The 22,500-nt window shown below is 39.4% G+C and overlaps 3 protein-coding genes and 1 long non-coding RNA gene across 4 annotated transcripts in view; all 4 read left to right on the plus strand.

Moving 5' to 3' along the window:
• Window positions 1-1,173, plus strand: part of LOC140924560 (uncharacterized) — a 2,031-nt gene extending 858 nt beyond the window's left edge. The window contains exon 1 of the mRNA XM_073374583.1: window positions 1-1,173. This exon is cut by the window's left edge and continues 858 nt beyond it. Within this exon, the coding sequence (XP_073230684.1) occupies window positions 1-316 (316 nt within the window). The 3' untranslated portion in view covers window positions 317-1,173.
• A 4,430-nt stretch (window positions 1,174-5,603) lies between these two features.
• LOC140924749 (uncharacterized) lies at window positions 5,604-10,216 on the plus strand. The gene is made up of 4 exons (XM_073374756.1): window positions 5,604-6,393; window positions 7,457-7,507; window positions 8,709-8,882; window positions 9,574-10,216. Exons 1-4 carry the CDS (start codon window positions 5,686-5,688, stop codon window positions 9,703-9,705), a joined length of 1,065 nt encoding a protein of 354 aa, XP_073230857.1. The 5' UTR covers window positions 5,604-5,685; the 3' UTR covers window positions 9,706-10,216.
• Window positions 10,217-14,879: 4,663 nt separating this feature from the next.
• Window positions 14,880-17,396, plus strand: LOC140924777 (uncharacterized). The gene is made up of 4 exons (XR_012164343.1): window positions 14,880-15,038; window positions 16,274-16,405; window positions 16,856-16,906; window positions 17,122-17,396. It is a non-coding gene; the product is annotated as an uncharacterized lncRNA (long non-coding RNA).
• A 3,536-nt stretch (window positions 17,397-20,932) lies between these two features.
• The window catches only part of LOC140924787 (WD repeat and HMG-box DNA-binding protein 1-like), a 32,899-nt gene continuing 31,331 nt past the window's right edge, over window positions 20,933-22,500 (plus strand). Inside the window, exon 1 of the mRNA XM_073374779.1 lies at window positions 20,933-21,075. Within this exon, the coding sequence (XP_073230880.1) occupies window positions 20,999-21,075 (77 nt within the window). The 5' untranslated portion in view covers window positions 20,933-20,998. The remainder of the gene's footprint in view (window positions 21,076-22,500) is intronic.

The following is a 22,500-nucleotide window of genomic DNA, read 5'->3' on the forward strand; positions in this document are numbered from 1 at the left end:
TTGCAAATTTAATGACGGGTTAATGCTGGATATGTTTGTTGTGGAGAGTGATTCAAGCGGTAATTTCATAGAGGTCTACACTTCCCGAGTGTGGTTTCTACGAGGGTATATCTACGCTCCATTTGTAAGAACACCGAGCGACATTTTCCCCCTTACCCAAGTAAATTTCGATGGCTTTTCTCTTCCAGCTCCGCGAAAATGGAAGAAAATTCTAAAGTCACTTTACGGTGATGATTTTATGACCGTCCGTAAAAGGCAGTCTCTTGGACATCTTGTTACAGATACACTTCAAAGATGTAAAGAGAAACAAAAATAGCACTCATTTGTATTTTAGTATTGCATTATAAATGTCGTGGCGGCGTGGGTTTGACTTCCTTTGACAACTTCTTCTCAATATGATGACAAGTGGAAAGTAGTAGAAAAGGTGGTTACGTGACTCCCGGGGGGGCAAAGACTCCGGATTTCAAGTGTCGAGTGACGAGGATGATCGAAGGATGTTCTTGCGTTTGAAATGTTCTATTCCCGAATGTTTTGGGTAGGATAATTTGGCAAGTATTTTTTTGGGTGGTTTGATTTAAGTGTAGAGATTTAGCTAGCGGCTCTGGGGCTTTATATAAGTCTACCTGAGTGCTAGGGTTAACACAACAGGCTCTGCTAGGAATAGGCAACTTTGCCCCTTCATGCATGACCAGTAATCTTAAAAATTCAACTGAGTCACGATTTTTGAGTGCAAAATACTAAGCACATATCAGAACAATTTTTAGGTATTTCCAGCATACGACGATAATACATGTTCGTTTTTTCGTGAATTCAATGTTTTTTCGTGATCACCCGTGACGAAACACGATAACCAAACTTTCTGTGGACAAGACTCAGGTGCTTGTCAGTCGTCTCCTTCCAGTAACCCGTGGGGCAGGGGGAGAAAGTCTTATCTCTCTCCCCCGTGCCTCCCACAAATTAGTGCGTGTACTCAGGTTTCGTGGTTTAGTTTACATTGATAGAGCGGGAAAATGTGCTTTAGGTAATTATCGTACTACAACTTTGATGATGAATCAATGATGAGTAAATGGAAAAATACTATCCTAGCAAACCAGACTGAAAAGATTCACACGTTCCAACAAAGGGACGCACTTGACCATGAATGCATAACAATAAACAGCGGGTCAATTGTCAGTCAGTTTTCTTTTTGTTTGATCCCAGCTACACCACTATCCACGGCCAACTTCAGATAAAAGTTGAATTTGGTATTAGTTTGTATTGGTTGACATTGTACATGTGAACATAGTATATTATAATGTGGAATGATCATCACCGTTAGTCTCCTTTGTTGAGACTTTGTTATATGCTTTCGTTAGCTTTTTGGACCTGACCGTGCACAATGTTCAACAGCATTCCTATCATTTTGAACTTATAGAAACATCGCTTCACTTTATTTTAATCATCGCTTTTAATTTATTCAGTCACAATTGGTGAACAAAAACAAAGGATTTTGCACGGTCAAGGAGCTTCCAACATAAACTACAACACCGTTGTTTTCAACTTTGATGCTTACCGGCTTTCATAACTAGGTTATAACCTTTTCATATATTTCACTATTACTGAGGCGAACAATATCGTTACGGTTATACCGAGGACTTCTTTATACAGTGAAACCTCGATATAACGAAGTCCCCGGCATAACGAACGATATTTGTTTGCCCCAGTAATTGTATACTAAATGAAAACACTCGATATAACGAAACCTCGTTATAACGAAAAGATTTTGACAGTCCCTTGGCCCTTCGATATATCGAGGTTCCACCGTATAGAGGTTTCACTGTTTAACGAACGATATTGTTCACCCCAGTAATTGTATACTGAATGAAAACACTCGATATAACGAAACCTCGTTATAACGAAAAGATTTTGACAGTCCCTTGGCCCTTCGATATATCGAGGTTCCACCGTATAGAGGTTTCACTGTTTAACGAACGATATTGTTCACCCCAGTAATTGTATACTAAATGAAAACACTCGATATAACGAAACCTCGTCATAACGAAAAGATTTTGACAGTCCCTTGGCCCTTCGATATATCGAGGTTCCACCGTATAGAGGTTTCACTGTTTAACGAACGATATTGTTCACCCCAGTAACTGCTAATAATCCGTAAAATCAGTCGTGCTTCTTCCCGTTGTTTTATATAGAGGTGGGGAACCCCAGATAGGTGAGGTAACCCGTGGCGGGTCACCCCACCTATCACGTAAACGTGATCAAATTAAAATGACAGATTATATGGACAGGCTGGTTATCCACCTTAACCTGGGGTCCCCCACCTCCATGTAAACAGGCCCTTAGTTTTCAATGACTATATTATTAACTTGGTAGTCATGGTGTTTCAAATGTTAATTTTTTGAGTTTCGATTCTACTAATGCATTCATTGAACAAAGTTCGATACACAGAGTCTCTGGGATCTAAACAACTTAAATCCAACTTGATGCAAAGAAACCGCCACTTTTAAAATTAGTTGATGATCAAACCAAGCCGACCATCTAACTATTGTGTTAACAATAAAATTTACCGAAAGGATAACTGCAAGACTAAGGCCTTCAAAACGGTAAATATAGCTTCGTACTAGAATAACCTCACATTGGGATTAGCGCTAGGAGCCACGTAAGTTGCATTCAATTTTCTCCCACGATTAAATGAGGTAAAGGCGCACCCGAGCCAAAGGCCCACACGGCCGGAGCTTATCCCGGTTTCTTTAGCATGAAGCATGCCTAGGAGTATTGCTACTTCCCCCTGGACGGGATGCTAGTCCATCACTGGGTTAAACGGCGGCTTCGGGAGAGTTTGCTCACAGGCTATCACCCCCCAGCAGTATGTCGCCGGTGCAGTTGTCCCTTTCGTAAACGGTCGCTGCCATTTTTAAGACACTTAGAAAATTTTTGACCTGCTATTGGAAGTGTTTCTATTAAAAAGAAAGAGAATCGCATCCCAGGGTCGAACCTGGACCTCGAACCCGGACCTTTCGTATCCTCATCTCTCTCCCTTACGACTGTACCACAACTCGAACAATGTCCACGACACTTTACTCCGACTACTTTCAGAAGGAAATGATTATATTGATTTACCCGACTTAATAACAAAAATTTCTTGAAAGCTCGGCTTCTTATATTTGCAACATACAAGATTGTAAACTTGATTTAATTTAATTTATTTTTTGCTCTTTTTCTCCAGTCTTACTTGTGAGTTATTTATTATATAAAATACGTGTAACCACTGCTCTTCTCGACTAGCTAATTGCTATACTGCGGGTAGTGGATATTGCATGTAAAATTTGAAATAATTAATATACAGTTGAACGGTTAAACAGTTGATTCGATAAACCTAAGCTAAGTGTAATAAGGAAAGCAAGACTATCTATAGTATTGTTCTATACCGGCCGTATTACCCTTAACAGGTTTATCACAGCATTACTCCGGGCAGGATGAGGGGGAGTTGTACGCCTAGGAGTTATTGGTGGGTTTGCCATACTGATTAGCCCCATGCAGTAAGAGCGAAACAGCTGGGGTGACATGGTTGTGCGCATGCGTAAGGTAATGGCTTTACCGCGGCGTACGTGTGCTTCAGTGCTAATATTGCTATCTTGGCCGTGTTTCTGCAAATCCAGACCCTCGTTTCAGACTAAAAGACGTCATTTTTCACACCACCAAAATCTGGCGCCTAAACTAAACCCATTCCCCTTTTTCAAACCTGGCCTCAGGAAGACGAAATCGGTTTGCCAACTCTCTATCTATCTTTGTTGTTTCTGAATGAAAGAGACAAGCTGTGATTGAACGCACTCACGATTTCTTACTACAGTATTTTGGTGTAGCGAATTTAATGCACCTATCAATGTAAACCCCGGGGGGGGGGGGGGAGTGCGGGCAAGGGGTGGGGATTTGACAAATTTTAAAATTTTTCGATCAAATTCCCCAGGGTGGGAAACGAAAGGTCAATCAAAAGTGTCAAAAAAGCCCCCACCCCAGGGGAAAAAATCTAAACAAACAATGCTATAATACTATATAAAACGAATGAAAGAACATTTCAAACACGTTGTTACTACTTTTATTTACGGTTAACGGAAGCTCCATTAAATTACTCGCTGTAATTAAGTATTCTCTCTCCACTTGCATCTCTTATCTTGAACAACAAAATCACTCCAGGAAGATTGATTGTGCTATATATTAAATATTAATAAAACGTAAAATGCTTTATAACAGCTGCTTAACATGTCGGAAGAGGTCGGATCAGTGACCCATAAAAAATCCACTGACTTTCATGGTGGAGTTTTACAATCAGATGGGAACTTGAAGATAAAAACTTTCTCAAAATAGACATTATCTGTTTAGATGACAGTTTAAAGTATCGGATTATGGTGATTAAAACAAATGAAAACTTCATACCTTTCTCCAACAGCGTGACTTTCAGGAAGCCCGGGACGGACTTGGTAACTACTTCTGAATTGATACCAGGCTTCTGTCGGTCAAAGTCAATTGTCCCTACCCCGGGGTCGGTTCGCACGATCAAAAGCCCGACAGCGGGGATAGTCCCAGGCATCAAATCCCCTCCCCTTGCGCGCACTCCCCCCCCCCCCCCACGGGATTTACATTGATAGGTGCATAAGCCACAGAGTATTTACCCCGGAGTAAATTGTTGCGGGAAAAATGTTAATTTTTACTTGCGGGAACTTATTTTTGCAGATCGCTGGAAAAATCGCAAAAATTAGAACCCGCAAAAATTTCGTGCCACACGGTATATGGGTAATCAACAAGATAAGGGTGCCAGTAATTATCCGAGCCATGACCCTAGCCTATGACCCTAGTGATGGGCTCCTGTCGGAGCCAAAAGGCCGCGCTAGGAAAACTGGCGCCTGCTACGCAAGCTAACATTTCCGATCTACGACGTCCACTGTACTATGATCTGGTGAAACTTTCTAACGGGGCTTTTTATGGTGAACTGGAGAAGATTCGATTGATTCCCCTTTTTAACCTTTCGATTGAGTGCTTAAAAGTTGAACTCCAGGAAAAATCACCTACATTTTACAGATTGGACGAGAATCAAAAAACTCGATGAAGATTGAAAGATGACTTTTCACGCGAAAAAGTTCTTGACTTGACTACATGTAAATTGCACAGGAGCGTACGTGAACTTTTCCACACTCTTCAAATTGAATACTGATTAAATTTTTTTAGATTAAAACCCATTAACGAAGAGGAACTAATTTTTAAAAATAGACTCGGAGGGCTGTTAGCCCATTTTGTCTTTTTCCGGAGGCGCGAAAGTTACAAAGAGTTTCAAAAGTACCACATTGCGTAAAAGCGCGAAAATTGTTCCGTTTCAACATGTTCAAGAATGGGTGAAGTAATTTTCCGGAAGTGTTGATTTAGGAATGAAAAGAAAGTCGGCAAAATGTTTACTCTGTAGGCTACGTATATCAATTAAAAGAGCCGAGAATATGGCTACAGACATCAATCATTAATCCCAAAGTAAAGTTTTTTCAGAGGCCAAACAAACAAAATGCAGCAATTGACCTGAGTCATGCCAACCTAAATTCTAATTGCACGTAGGACAAGCATTCTATTTACAGCGCCATCCGGAGCTGATGTTTTAGCAACGCGAAGCAACTTGAAAAAGCGGAATTTCACTATGTTTTGAATGATATGAGCAACCACAACGTAGGAATTCGGTCCGAACCCATGCCTATCGACGTTAAGAGTGATAACACTGCCAAAGACCCCGCGAGCCGAAGCACGACGGTGAGTCGCGAAAGTAGCTTTAGTAGTCTCGAGCTAGGAGCTTCAAATTCCGTAAGCAGAGAAAGCAGTTTTTCCAGCAGCGGGAGCGGTTTTTTCGAAGGCGGGTCGTCAAATCCCGCTTCGAGAACAAGCTCGTGGAGATCGAACGAGGACCAGTTGATATCCAGCGTAACAGATCAACAATATCAAAGATTGCATAACGCGAGAGCAAGATTTCGCAAAGCGAGGCAGCCACCTTCAAGCGAATCGTCCTCCACCGAGTTATTCCAAACGCCACCCGAACGTGCCCGGCCACTGGCGAACTATAAAAGACCTGATATTCACGGGCGAAGTTGCTCCGAACCCGAAATAGAATTGTCTCCGATTTCAAGCCGAAGACAGCAAAGACTTTCCCCAACCAGCCCCGAAGGCCTGATTATCTCCACGCCTCCTGCCAAAGGATTTATCGAATACAGAATGCGCTCACGGTCTTTTAATGGATCTGAACACAGCGAGGAGGAAAGGCCAGATGTAAAAGCTCTCAAAGACTTTTCTCGTACTTATTTAGAAGTCCCAGGCAATGGCATGATTAAATCTCGAGGGAGCTCTCCAGTCAGCGATCAAAAAGCAAAGGTAAACTAAATTAGTTCGATTTTGTTAGTTGATCTTTTTGTTCCAGGGTACAAGAAATCTTTTTAAATACTGATTCTCTTCAGTTCCTGTTATTTTTTAAGTTTAATTGTGTACTAAATGAATGTGTAAAGTGTTATGGCCAGGCTCAAGCACTGTGTACTACGTTAAATTTGCATGAATGGTCACACTTCAGAATTTCATCACAGACCTTGAACGGACTTCAGTGTACTGCATCGAATAAATAGCACCACAGAACAGTACTGATCTTCTCAGTTGCTTTAGTTTGAATGGTCACAAAATAGGATTTTATCCACCCACGCAAAAGCTAGAACCACCTCGAATGTAATATAATACTGAACAGTACCACGTACGGGAAGTTACAGTTCAGTACTTTTCATTTAAATGGTTACACTTAAGTACTTTCCGAAAAAGTTAGAATCATCTTTTATAGCCTAATACATAGTGCCGCTGACTTCCGAAGATTTCCGACCATTTTCCGAAGACTTCCGAACGTTACCGAAAATTTCCGAAGATGTTCTGACGACTCTTTGAGCACCTCCGAAGCTAGTTAAAAGGCGACAATTTTAGCGTGTTTAGAAACAGTTAGAACACAGAGTCAACATTAAGGGCCTTTCTGGAATATATTTGTGGAAGTTGAATTGAATTTTCGTTATTAACCATGTTTTAAAGAACAATTTGTTCGGATTTGTTAGTCAGGGGTGGGAAATTGTCCTTGATGTGTGAGATAGATGTCTTGTGCCTGCAGGCGCGAGACTCACGCATAATGCGTGCGTGCTGGCAGGTTTAAGTTTACCAGAAAGTTCTCTTCCGCCCTCGTAGCCGTTGACGTTAACGAAGATAACTTGAATAATCATGAATAAACTGAAAGGAAATCTTTAAGTAATAAAAGCGACGTGCTCTCAAGGATTAAGTTTTACCCTGTGACCTTGTCTTTTGCGCAAGTCAACTAATTTGTAAACTAAACATTGTTTTGTTTCCGAATTTGGAACAGATCTCAGTGAAGCAAGTTTCATATTATAATTTTTTTTTTTCATCTCAACAGAACTTGCCAACGGATGCAGTTTCAGAAAACAAAACCGATGAGCTAAGAAAGGTAATAGAAAAGAAAAGTATTGAGTTTGCGATGACCGCTGAATAATAGCACTGAAGACGCATTTTTTTAATATTAGTCTCCATTTGAAGTTAATATATAGAGCCTTTTCACTTACGTGGCCAGCATCTTGTCAATTTATTGGAACGAACGACATTTTTCACATAAGAAAAAGAAAAGGTTGAACTCCCACTAGGGCTCCCAGAGTGGGGAGGGGGGGGGGGGGGGGGTACTCCGGATTTCAAGTGTCGGGGATGATGGAATTGGGGCAAAAATCAAAACCCAAAAAAATCCATGGACCAAAAATTAACCCCCAAAACCTTCCATGCAGAATTTCCGAGCCTCAACAAGTTTGGTTGTACTGTATTCGCAGAACTATGTGGCCGGGATCACGTCAAACTTGTTCCCAGGGCTCTTTCCTTTCAGATTGTTTTGAATACCCAAAAGAATCCCAACTTCAACCGAGCCACCCAAAAAAGTAACCGGAATCAAAATTTCAACCCTCCAAAATACTCCGATCATCCGTGTCACTTAATATTCGGAGTACCCCCCCCCCCCCGCCTTGCCCACCCCTCCGGGCTGGGGTTAAGGTGAACTTAACAGTAAAGGACCTCAAAAGAATATGCCACAGGACATAGGATATATAGGAGATCGATTGTTGAAAAATAACGCCTGTTCTGCATTCTAAACCGAATTACACTGACATTCTTAAACTCTCCTAGTTTTCTTTGTCGCAGAAAATACTAGTCCTATACATTCACTAATAAATAAAATTCATAATCACTCGATGCAAAATTTTCTTGATTAGATTCTACCACGTGATCTGCGAATAACTGCCCACAAATAATGGTCTGTTCATGCGCAATGTCGTCCAACCGTGTTTGGCTGCAAATAATATTCTGCTTATGGGTGAATAAAATCATGCTTTTCTCCTTCTTGCGATCGCTCTTGCGTGAAAAAGGGTAGATCGCTTTACTTCCCGAAGATAATCATTACAAAACAAACTCGGTGATCGAATGATAAAACAACTATTGAACTCGGTTATCACAAAATATCGTGAATTGTCGGCTTCGGCAAATAATTGACCTGCTCGCCTCTAACAAATCACGATATTTTGCTCAACCTCTTCCAATAATTGTTAATCATCTTTGGTTTATTCACCAACTTAATAAGAGCGTTCTGTCACACATTCTCCCTATAACAGGAAAGGAATGATTTGCGCGAGGAACTAGAAAACCTCAGACGTGAAAATGAGAGGTTGCAGTGCGAGCGTGACGCCATGAAGCTGGAGCGTGACACCTTATTACGAGGAAAAGAACAGCTACAGGCGGAACTCAACAACAGAAATGATGTCATACACCATCTTCAAGATCACGTGGTTAGTATATTGCCTCCGATAGCAATTTGGCCATTAAGTTCATATATATGTTGCAGTTGATTTTTTAACTGAGTCACTTTTTATTTTTCTATTGTTTTTGGATATGATAATGTATGCTAATGAATTTTAAACAAAGGAAAAACAAAAATTAACTGCAAAATATATAACATAGCAAAAACTGGCAGAGTATTGGTGAAACTTGAAACTTCTTTTAAGCGACATTACCCGTTCATTTAATGGTACTGCTGCTTCTGCTGCCGCTACTGCTACTATAGAACAACTACTACTGCTGCTACTGCTAGACTGCCTCTACTACCACTGCTACTGTTGCTGCTACCGCTAGTGCTACTACTACTACCACGGCTACTTCTACTGCTGCTACTACTACTGCATGCCACTGCTGCCTCCACCACCGCTTCCACTGCCATTGCCACTGTTAATGCCCTCCTACTATTATTCTTGCTATACTGCTACTACCACCGTGCTGCTGATACTACTACTGCTATTGCTACTACTACTACTACTGCTATTGCTACTACTACTACTACTGCTGTTGCTGCTATACTGCTACTGCTACTAGTCGACAAATACGTTCTGATAACACTACGTCTTTGCACTAAAGAGGTGCTTTTCTAAAAAGGGGATGCAAAATCGTTCCTTAAGAACTAATTTACTGTTTCTTTTCTTTCAGACAATGTCCTTAGTGGTTAACGACCCAAACCCTTTTCCAAAAAAACAGCAAAGATCGAAGTCAGATATACGACGTCCTGCATTCTACTTCCCGGAGGAAATAACAAAAACGAACGCCTATACTTGTCTATAAAAAGGGTTTATTTTACTGGCTAAAACCAAGCATCGAAACATCATAGTGTATCGAACGTCACTATCGTACATTTGTTTGCGACAAGCGCGCGCGAGAAGCGCGTGAGCCCGGTTTCAAACACGCTAGAGAATAGCACAGTGGTGATAGTCAACGCGGTCAACACGCGATTGACTTCCGTTTTCCTAATCCCACAGTTGGAATCAATACAGTCTTTAACCTCAATAATTTGGCCATATATCAAACTCTATTTCAGATATAAATCGATACAAAGTCGCTTCGATCTTAGCCTCATCCTCACTAAGGGCTGTGTTTAAACTGGAGCGATCAGTTTCAGTTTTTATTTCTTTAATTTCCTGTTAAAATACTTTTTTCCATCCATATTTGGTTCAATGCTTTCACCAGGTGTCACTTAAACTAGAATTTCATTGCCAATTAAGTAAGACAAAAATCATATCATTATCGTTCTTTATTATTACTGTTCTGTGATTAAACATGATAACATGAGTACGGTATACACGTACACATACCTAGATTCTGTCATTCCAGCCGATTTGTTTAAAGGGAACCTGACAAAATTTGCAGCGGGTTGAGTGAAAAAGGGCTGGACAGGTTTTTTGCGCCCGATAAGCTCAAAAATCACACCAGCGAAGGAAAAGTAAAGGAGAAAAGAAAAGAAAGCAATGGCTGCACTATAAGTTTTAATAATGGCCACTTTAGCTACTGTTCCACGGGACAGACGGGAGAGGTCTATTTGACGGTAACGTTTTCAAAAATACTGACACAACACACAAGCTTACAAGTTTCTCCCTCTTAAACGTTTAATCAATGATATTTACCACATTCTACGCATCTCGAAAGCGGAGAAAAGAACTAAAGTTTTAATTTTTATTTTCACCGATAAATGCCGGTAAGAACAACAATTTCAATATCAAGGCTTTGAACGGAATCAAAGGGCAGACATCTGTTAATTTCTTGATAATTTTAAAAACATTAAAAACCATTAAAGTAATTTAAAATGAGATGCTGATATTCTGTTAATGGATATATATACAGCTATTTCGAGAAAGGTTGTCGGAAAAAGTGCACGCGACAATCCCGAATGGTATTATGGGTGGTGAATGACATACTCACGGGTTATCGTCGTTATTTTCCTTCATGTAGATCACAGACAAAAAAGGGCCATCTATTGGCGGCTTTATTCCCAGGCTACAAAGGCACTTCTAATATAGGATATATATATAGGTGCTGAATATTTCCCTATACCATAATCTGAAAAGAGAATGATTCGAAATTTGACGTAAGGTAATGTAAAGTAAGGTAACTTCCTTCAGGTACAATCACATTCCATTATAACGTATAAGAATCTAACTACCTCACTAAACTACAGTAGAACCCCGCTGGTAACTCGAGCTCTGAAGGGGAACGAAAAACAGTTCGAGTTATCGGAGTAAATTTCAGTGAAATTTTGATCAAGGCAAAGGAAATTTAGCTCGAGTTAGAGGGGAATTCGAGTTGTCCGAGTTTGAGTTATTGAGGTTCTACTGTACACTGAAAACTCAAAAGATCTGTTTCAGCCCCAAAGTGCTAATTCGGCCTGAGCCCCTCCTGGAGCCATTTGTGTACAATTTAAGCCAAAACAGCCCCATCAAAAGTGCATTCCAGCCCACACTGGGACCCATGATTTCAGCCCCTGGTAATTGGACTGTATTAGCCCTGATTAAGGGAGCCAAATAAGCCCCAAGCGATAGGACGGTATTTACTCAGCGAAACGGCCCCATTTTTAGGTCTAAAACAGATCTTTCTGATTTACAGAGTAGATTTTATTTCAGATAAAAACTAAAACGGTAAAAAACAACCCTGCTTTACAAGAAAGCCGTGTGTAAAATTAAGTATTGCTATTCAATTATCAATGACGTAATATCACTATCCAAATCAAGGCTTTTTAACTTTGCTTTAAATTTATTTACGGATGTCGATTGTCTGACGTCCAAAGGCAAGCTGACCACAGCACACCTTCGCTTTGACTAAGGCTCCTTTTATAAAATTCAGTGCGGGATTGGGAATAGCGAGCTGGCATTCCAACGCGAAGTCAGATACGCTGGAGCCATGTTATTTAAAATGTTATGCATCATTATTGCTTTACTAACTATGCGCTGATGGACTGGCAAGTTTTGACCACTTTTAAAATTTTCAAACGTTTCAAGCGGAATCCCTTAGTCTCGGATTCGATTTTAGGAGGCAAATTTACTCTATTAACTCAGTCTATAAAACCAGGTTTTTGTTGTTTCACTCCTCACAGTCGGCGAAGCATCACGAGCACCTACTCCTCCCCTAAGCTAACATTAACACTTACTTCTCACTTAAGGCGAAATGTTGGCTTAGGGGACGGGTAGGTGGGCAGTTTCCTCAGAGACGTGTAATGATCCGAAAAGACGTGCGTAGTGCGCTAGGAAAATAGTTTTAAATTCCGTAAAATCAGCTACTTAATGAACGGTTCTTTCTTCGCATTCTGCTTTCTGGGTTAAAACTATCTGAAACTTAGCCTGCGTGACCGGCGTTGAAAGGGGAAGGGGGAATTTGGGCGCGCGCAAAAGCGTGTGAGTGAGTCTCGCGCCCTAAAAACTTATAGATATAGAAAACTTCGGTTAATTCCCGTCCTCTACCCTTTCGAACGCCTGCCACGCAGGCTATCTGAAACTATGACTTGTAACTTTAAATTCGCATTGATTGAAGAATTAACCGGGGAATAAACTGCTTCTTTTAATCACTCGCAAAGGAGACCAGTGCTTTCGAAATTAAAGAGTCTAAAATTTCAGTCATACAAAACTGAAAAACGAATGATGTCAAGCAAAAGAAGTAGCAATGGGTTTTCATTTGAATGCCGCATTATACAATTTCATCGCACCGGCGATATTCTTCTTATATTGAATGACTGGGAGTAAAACTAAAGTAGAATGGCGCTTAGTAAATAGGTATATTGCACGATAAGAATTTAAGAGTTCCTATATGATATTGAATTGTCAACGATAATTTTCTTCCCTTTTTTATAGGAGGCATAAGTAACAGCAAACGACATTTTTAAAGAGAACCTACAACAAGGGACTTTTGCAAGGAAAAACAATGTTATCGCTTTAGTATGTATGCGTTTATTTATCTACCCGATTTTTGAAAACCAACCTAACGACATTTGCGGTCATTTGAGTGAAAAGGCGTCAAAAGGCAGGTTTCTTGAGCCCGATAAGCTCCAAAATCACAGTAACGAAGGAAAAGGAAGAAAAAGAAAAAGAGAGAGCGAGGGGAAGGTCAAGGAGGAGAAGAGAAAAAAGGCGAAGGCTGCACTAATAGCTACTTTGGAGTCAGTTTTTTGCCAAAAAAAACAGGTGAAAAAGAATGTTTGACGCAAAAGGTCCATTTGGCGATAAAGCTTTAGAAAATCCGGCCAGATATGTATTTTAACATTTCTTTACTGTCCTTCGCAAATCATGCAATAACGTGAACGCAAATGCATGTTCACCTAGGACTACAGTAAAATTGTTTTTCCTTTTAACTGGATCGCTTTTCCTTCAAATTCATCTCTTAATTAGATACTTTGGTTACATCGAAAAAAGTAGAAAAAGTTGAGAAAACAAGTAAGATTGTACTTTACGTAGTCTTTACAGTGAAGCAATTTGTTTAAAACGGTGCACCTAAAATTAATACAAAGATCCCAAACAGACCAAATGCAAGTAGGGTAGGAGTACTACAATTAGGCAACAAAGTTTCAAGAATACAATTATATTCTCAGTATATAGAATTAGATAGAAAAATTTTGCAATGATCAGGAACCACAAGAGAGAAGAAAACTAAATTCATCAAATACTGAGGAAGTTGAAAATAAACAGAGTGAGAAACAATTAAAGGACAAACTAGGGCTTTATTAATATTTACTAAATTAGTCGAACAGGGATGAAGCAATTAAAGCGATAAAGAAAACAATTATTTGATTATTTACTAATGACGAAGACTTTCAGCCTCTTTCCGTGTAAATTCAATTCTCATTCTAGTTCCTTTAGGAACAAAGTATCTTATGATTCAGCATTAAGGCAAAAAAAAACATTTCTGAGGTAATCATGAGTAAGCACTTTAACTGGGAAAACCTCTTACCTTAAGAAATCACTGCATGTTCTTCTATATATGCTGCGAACAAATTGTTCCGTAATGAGCTCCGTCCGTAATGTTTTTTAGTCATTTTTTTGTAAATATATCCGCAGACAGATTGCATTCTGTTTCACAGATCTTAGATAAAAATGCTTTTTACTGAAAGTGTGCATTTGATTTGAGGAGCCTCTTTGACGAGGCGGGGAGCATGCAAGAGTTAACATGATACTTTTAAATTTAGTACCACGCAGCAGAGTTGCGCATCAAAGACAGTCATTTAGTTTCGTCTCGGCCTTCTTATCTTAAAACCTTAAATACGTTTACCTTGGTCTGTTAAGCCACAAACAAACTTTTGAGTCCTCGAGCGTACTTAATCAAAGATGCGACCACTTACTGTGTACATGATGAGACACTCTAGATAAGTAACATTGATTTAGCAATGAAACCCAACTTTCTGATATCTAACCTTAATTTAGCATAGAAAACCAAAATTCGACAGTATGTAAAGCTATGGGAATCTTTGTGGTACTGCACACTCCAAGATTTACAAAAATTAAAATTATTCTGCTTTCTCAAGCTTTCTTTGTGGTTTAGTTTAATCATAGTTAATTGGTCGTGTTTTGTGGGAACAATGACCTATTTTACGAGACTACTGAACAATTATAGGAGCAAAATTGAGCTCAAAGTTAAAGTAATTTCATGCCTGGGCCAATTGAAACAGTCAAAGCCATAAGAACTTCAAGCAAATACAAGGACGGGAGCCTGACGCGTGTCATTGGGCGAGTCTCTTGGGCTTTTTGCGTTCGTTCTACTAAAAGTGGCGCGAAATTCTTTAGCCAGTCACAAATGGAAGCAATTTACAATGTTTTAACTGGGGAAATATCGAAAAATTAAGTCTTACATACAATTAAAAACCGCTTAATAGTACTGAAATTGAGATCCGTCGACAATTAACGAAACGATATGCTGTTTCAACAAAGTTCCATTGTCGGCTGATAAGATAATTTGAAATGTATATATCGTTTGTAAAAATACAATTAGAGTAAACTAACTTATAAAATTCACAGAGATAAACTAATCATGAGAAAAACATACAGTCTTTAGTCACGAACGTTATTTAAAGACAGTGGAAATAAGACTTTGACGCCAGTCGAAGCGGAACAACGAGCAGAACTGTTATCGTATATCGTAGAAAGGTAAGGGAACCTTCAAATACTTTAGACTACAACCTTTGGATTCAGAGGGAGACTTTTTGTTACAAAGGATTTTGATATTTTTTCTGACACCGAAAAAAGTTCCAAGCTATATATTGCCCTAGACTGAGCTATAAACTAAAAGAACTAACGCTCCTAGCACAGTTTCTTCCGTCAAACACTTCCTTACACTGAGTGGCAAATACGCTGTGGAAGAACTTAGTTTATTCTTAGCTAAGTATGCTATCACTATGTTTAATGACTATTAGGGCAATGAATCTTTATTCGACCTTCGTTTATTTCCTATCGTACGTAATATCCTCTGCGAAACAAACTTACTGCAGCAATGTTGTCGACGTTACTGCGTTACTCCGTTCCGCTAATTTAAAGGCACGTGGGAAATTCACTATTCAATTCAATTCAATTCTTTATTTCACACTATATAAGATATTTACATAAGTGTACGTAGGTAGGAAAATAAAGCAGCTGACAAATAATACTTAACTAAAAGACATTAAGTTCATTTGTGTACAGTGTCCAAAGTAGCAAGAGCTTTCTTGTTGGACACCGTCATGTTCAAATAATCGGCAGCAGTAAAGAGAGGAATAAAATCTTAGATAATATCAGTGATAGAACATACAAGCAAGGTCAGATTTGGTTGGTTAGAAGATAGGACTTCCATTCTTTCTTAAACTTACGACATGGCAGACACTTGAGACCAGGCAGTACAGGCGGTACACTATATTACGTTACCCTAAAAGCCTAAGATGTTCCTTGCTTTAAGGAACTCAAAATATCTCCATTATTGAACTTCTCAGTTGTCTTTAAGGTTCGAAATACATTTTTCCAGTATTTGTATTTTAAAGATTCCAGCGGAACCTTGTAAGGGATTAAAGCTTTCAGCTGGATCTACGCAAATTTCATGACCCAAAAAAATACTTGCAAACTGGCAACAGGAAAGCCAATCAGCTATTAGCTTTGGAATTCACGCTTTCAGCTTAACGTTTTAGGCGGTACTGTGCGTGCTATAAAAAAAAGATAATACAGGAATACACCCAATGCAACCAAGCCTTGCACAAAAGGGCGAAAGAGTTCAATCTTGGTACACTAACATCCTCGCCGTGACGTCACATGAAAAAGAAGGCCCCACCCACTCGATCCACCAGCACTATATTGGATTCATACTTTCAAGCGCAAACACAAAGAAATAAGCTATATTTTCTCAGTTATTGTTGCAGCCTTTGCAATCTACAATGAATGTCAAGCCAGTTTGGATCTTTGCTGTCTTGTTTCTGGCAAGCGTCTTCACTGAAACTGAAAGCTACTTTGGTAGAGGCGGAACAGTGGGCAAACGAACCATCAAACTGCAGGTTAAACATTTTTGTTTTCATTATTTTTTGAAAGTTAACATGATCCGTGCAGTTGAATGAACAACCTAAGCGGTTGAAAAAGAACCTGAAAAATGTCAGGCTTGACCGGGATCGAAGTCTGATCTTTGAGATGACAGGAATCATATTGTGAACTATGGATAAAGATTTTTTTTACTAACGCGGTTTGGGGGAAATCAAATCTCATTGTACAGTCACCTTTTTCTTATTAATTTGTTACTTTAGGTATCTCTTTGGATAACCACAATTTTTAAGCCCAGTCCACGCTGAAACCGCATTCTTAGTAAAATTCGAAAATATTCGGTTTCAACGAACCACCTATAATAACCACCTTGTTGCGCTGGGTCACCTTCTGTATTTAAAGTATTTGTCTCGTAAAATAACTATCTCCCTCATTATTTTTTTTTCTTCATTTGTTCGTTTGTCTTTAAGGACGACGAGGCCTTGCCCCTTTGGCCGAGGGAACAGCTCTTGGATCCAAAGGTACAGCAATAATTTTGTTTCCAGTAATTTTCGTTGATTACATTAATTCCCACGTTCAATTAATTAGTTTAGTCTCGTTGATTATTCTCTCAATGATAAAGTCTGGGCATTCACCTAGTCAAGGATTACTTAATGCAATGTTTAATGGGTCTTTAATCAACATTTTTCCGTTTAAATATCTGTCTTTACATACATATTTTGACTCGTGATTTCAGCGTGAAGTACGCATGCGGAGGGGAGAGCTCTGCGAGACTGCTAAAAGCATCTGCCCAGGAGTTTAACAGGAAACCCAGGAAACAAAACAGATAGACCAATTTCCCATAAACGCAGGACAAAAAGGAATAGCTACAAGAGATTGCTTTAGACGTTGCAAATAAAAAATGCAAATGTAAAAGTTTCGCCTGATTAAACAAGCAAAGGATAGAGAGAAGATCAAGACGCTGTTAAATGTGTATAAGCAAAAATGAGTCAATAAAGAAATAACAAGCAACTTGTATAGTTTCATGTTTTGCCAGGAGTGTTCCCAATACTCGGGGGAGGTAGGGGGGGGGGGGGGCTTATTTCAGACAGACAATTATACTTCTACGTGAGAAATTTCTGCAATTTGATTGGCTTAGAGCAAAGGTATTTCAGCTTGATTTGAAATACCTACATGTGAAAATTACAAACCTTTTGCGGGTAGTAGTATAAAAAAAATAACAGCATGATTTGTACGTGATGTTTGGCATAAATACCACTCGTGATATTTCAAAATTGTCTCACATTTCACTACGTGTCACAATTCCAAATATCACTGCAAATAATGTTATTACCCATACAAATGTGCATTTTTCACTACCCCATTTCTGACCAGACACAAAATTTGATAACCCAGAGTTTAAAAAATGTGACAGTCCCATCTGGTCGTCTGGGACAAGTAGATTTTCTTTCTGGGCAAGTAACTTTCAAAGCAGTTCTCTGGAATAGTCTATCAAAGATCGTTAAAGGACAGACAAGCTCGAAGTCATTTATCTCACATTTGTAATTAAGTACGATTTTAATAACTAAATTAATCTGATGTTGTTTTACTACATGAATTTTGCACGGCTCTGTGGAAGAGCATTTTTATGAATGGGATTCCGTGTTTAAATAAAGATGATTGATTGATTGATTGATTGAAAGCTCACTTGACCAATGGCCAATCAGGGCTGTGCTCTAGCAGAGCGCGGTGGCCTTTGGCGCCTAACTTCTTCTCTCGGGCAACTGGGAAATCTTAGTTTTTTCATACAAATCATATGCTGGGCACCCTAGATTTTACAGTTTCAGAGCACTGGGCTCCCCAAGAGTCAGACTATAAATCATTAGCTAAGACAAGCAAGTAGTTTCCCCACACAAGGGAAATATGAGAGCTGCATGCCCAAAGGACAAGCTGGAATTCAAGTTTTTTTTAGCACTGTAACCTATCAGAACATATTGTGTTGGAGCATGTACACACTGATAAAATTTTCCTATGCTGTAGAGCTCTATCCAGGGCTGACTGCTTTGGTTTGCATCAACACCTGAAATGGCATACAATTACTAAGTATATATAAATTGTATGTAATAATATCAAGTTGTGAATTTGGGAAATCAGTAAGATGACACTGAGATTAAACCATAACGCAGAGGCATAGCATGAGATTTTGAAGATGTGCTCACACGGGAAAGAAAAGTTATAGTGTAGAAGATGGTCTAACCTAGGTGGTTCTGGGGGCATGCTCCCCCAGAAAATTTTCAATTTAGGGTCTTGGAAATGCCATCTCCAGCATTTTCCGCAGGACATTTTCAGCAAGATAATATGCAGGAAAATGCAGTAGTTGGTTGTTTATTTTACCTTTCTCTAGTGTTGTCAGTAAGGTACAGTGTTAATAGAAAAAAAGGCCAGCACGATGCAAGAATTATGTCTATATGCAATAATTAAACATAAAAGAAATAGCTAACACAGGCACCAATAGAGTGCAAAAAATGTATCATTCATCTCAACTTAAGGATGGAATGATGGATTTAATGATGGAATTAGGAATTAAGATGGAATCCACCAGGAAATTGAGTAATTTTAATTTTCAGTGGACAAAAACCTTACACCAGTCAAGTCTTTTTTTACATTTTTCAAGGGCTATAAATGTATTATTAGTTATCTTTTAGTGTAATAACACCAAAGAAAATTTCTTATGGGAGCCTAAGAAAGTAAATCTCAAATTTCACAAGAATTGTGAAAACACAAGTAAAATTCTGAAAATTTCATCTGTCAGATGTCATTTTGTAAAATTTGACATTTACTTTCTTGGGCTCCCATGAGAAATTTTCTTTGATGTTATTACAGATAACTAATTACATCTATAGCCCTTGAAAAATGTAAAAAAGAATGTAATATTGCTTAAATTTTTCTGGTACAAGGTTTTTGTCCACTGAAAATTAAAATTACTCAATTTCCTGATGGATTCCATCTTTAATAAAACGTACATTATTTTTCTATATTTCAGCTGTACACGTACGCAGGGGGGTAAGTGTGTATAATTGGATGCTACGCTCCTGCTATTTCAGACCCCAATGGTTAACATCTATATCCATACAGCTCAACATTGGATTTTCACCTGGGTCTCTTTTGGGAGTGAAGTGGTTCAATAAACTATGATACACAATTTCACTATTTAGTGTCTTACACAGGGTGTCTTTTTGGACTGAAAGCCTTTGAAATAGTGTGAAGGTTGCCAGGGAAGCAACGTGAATTTTTGGGTGCGTTCCTTTGAGATGATCTGGATCAGGATCAGTGATCCGAGATCACTCGGATCGGATCATGGTAGATCAAATGAACCGATGAATCCACTCTGGACAAGGATTCATTGCTTCATTATATTTTAATCGACCATGATCCTAGTGATCTCGGATCACTGATCCTGATCCCGATCATCCCAAAGGAATGCACCCTTTGTCTTAAGCAGGGTCAAGGTTCAAAGGACTAAGTGGCACATACCACTACCCAAACCAGTTCCCTGGAAGACCCCTCCCGCCCCCCCATGATTATAGATAGATAGATAGTATCGATAACACTGCAGTGTTGGGCTGAATTATGTATGATTTCACTAAAATAAATATATAAATAATAAATTTCAATACTTTTCAAAAACTTAGCTTAAAATCAAAATTTCTTGAATTTAAAATGTAAAAGACAAAATTGTACAATTATGTGGGACTGAGGCAGAATTCACATTTTGGTGCCTAGGCACAGTGCCCAAGGCTCTCTGGGCATTAATGTAAGCACATCCCTTTTTTCAAGTACTCACATTAGAATTTGGGCACTGTGCTGGTGCCCGAGTACAAAGTCGAGACCTTATAATCGGGTGTAAAAGTGGGCATGGCATCCCTGTGGCACACCGTTTTGGTTAGTTCTGCAGCACTCTTGTCCACTAAATTATAATTGCTGCTAAGCTCATGTTTTAGAATGGTGTCTGACAGGGCAAAATCGATTTTCTACGTACACAGTTACATTTCAGGTACTCAAGGTGTGAACACAAAACCATTTTGTGCCAGTACTCAGGCACTGTTTCCCGGGAACCAAGTGTGGACAGGACAATTGGGTTTCGACTGAATTAAGATAAAAATAATCAGTTCGTCTCAAATAAAAATGAATTACTTACATTGGTGTTATCATCTGTCTTTTCTTGACGTTTCTCCCCAAATAATTCCAGCAAAAAAACCCTGGGAAACGCGTCCCAATTTTCCGGCCGTCTCAAGCGGGTGGAGAGAGGAGTATGAAACAATATTAAAAGAACCAGAAAGCGGGCGCGATACGATACACACTTATCCGACAGAGATTCGTTTCTTCTGGAACAATTTTTCACCAACAAAATTGCTTGCTAGGAATAAGTTGTTAAGATATTCTACTCCGTTCTTTTGAAAGAATGACCACAGTTGACCACGGTGAGGTGAGCTGCAAAAAGAAACCTGGGTCAGAGGTATACCAGGATGCTATTCGGTCGCACTGGCGGGAAAGATGTGCGATCGAACGCGGTAAAATTGTCTGTATCACTTCGTGAAAACATATAGCTTTGTTGGCTTCTGTCTGGGTTAAAAATGCCGGCTGATCGCAAGCCTATGCGATTTGCTCACAGTGAAGGTCATACAGATGTGTGCTACGACGAAAAAGGAGAGTAAGTATAATGATTTTCTTGCTATAACGCTCGTTCATGATCGTCGATCGGCCTGCGTCATTCATCCTGCAAGAGTTGATGAGCAGCAACGTACGTTAAGTGAAATGTGCATCGAATTTGTTAGTTAACCCACAAAAGCTGATCATTTCTCGATCGGGTAAAGAAATCGAAACAGTGCTAAAGTTGAAGTCGCCTGAATCGGATCGAGACATTTATCGAATCGAATTGTTGATTTCAAAAAACAGTGACTGTTGGTTGTCGTCGATCATCGAACAGCGTTACGATTTACCTGGTAACGTAGTGAACTTGAGCTTGTAATCGATCGAACGAGCCAGGTTAAATAAACAAAGTACACCGTGAATTACTTAGGATACTAGTGTAGTTGGAGAGATCAAATACATGTCACAAAAAAATGAGTCATTTTGGTGTTTACGTATTAATTACAACAGTGTCCGTCCTAGGGGATTTGGACTACAGAAATCTAACGTAGAATAATGTATCGGTCAAATCGAAGCTTCAACATGCCCCCCCCCGGGCATTTGACACCTTTGCCGTCCCGGGGAGGAGGGAATTTGATTATCAGAGTCTTCCAGAGGGTGGGGAATTTGATTCCCATGCTTTAGGGGTGGGGAATTTGAACTGCACCCTCGATTTCATGTAAAATCTTTGGCGTGGCGAGCTATCATGAGGGACGCGGTGTTAGAGGATTTTCGTGGAAAAGATTGTGCCTTTGTGGCCAACTGGTTGCGAGGAAAGGGCTTAAACAAGGTTTGTGCCGTATTTGAAGTATTTAAATTTTAAAATTTTTAATATTGGATTCAGGCTTTGAATGTATGAATGTATTTTATTGTTGTGTTTACAATGAAATACAATACCTTTAACGGCGATTCAATCAGCAACAACATAAATAAAATAAGATAAAAAGCTCAGGTCATCTACTTTGACCTACTGCAAGTATGTTAATTAATAAGGTGAACGATGATACATGTCAGTGAAATGGTCATGATGTACGTAGTAATCTCAGTAGGTGGGATCTTTTTTATATAACGCTTTGTATGTTGCATGACGAAGAAAAGCTGAGTATTCAGTGACCTTGTAGCAGCGATTTCCGCCGTTTTGCACGAGACATTTGTTCGTAGTAAATACGCTAACAGAGTTTCTCAGTTTTTGTTATATTTATAAATATTTTGTTCGACAACTGAAGGTGTTTCCGCCGTCCTTCTGTCATTTTTGTGCCTGTGAAATGTCCCCGGGGTGGGGCCATTTGATCACCTGAATGGACCCTAGTGTGGGGCATTTGAACGGTATTTTGGCCCGGGTAGGGGGGAATTTGAACGATAATAAAATTTTCAAAAAAGTCAAATGCCCGGGGGGTTGCCCGGGGGGGGGCATGTTGAAGCTTCGATTTGACCGATACATAACAGT

This window comes from Porites lutea, chromosome 14 (genome assembly GCF_958299795.1).
Source record: "Porites lutea chromosome 14, jaPorLute2.1, whole genome shotgun sequence".
In the NCBI taxonomy this organism is placed as follows: domain Eukaryota; kingdom Metazoa; phylum Cnidaria; class Anthozoa; order Scleractinia; family Poritidae; genus Porites; species Porites lutea.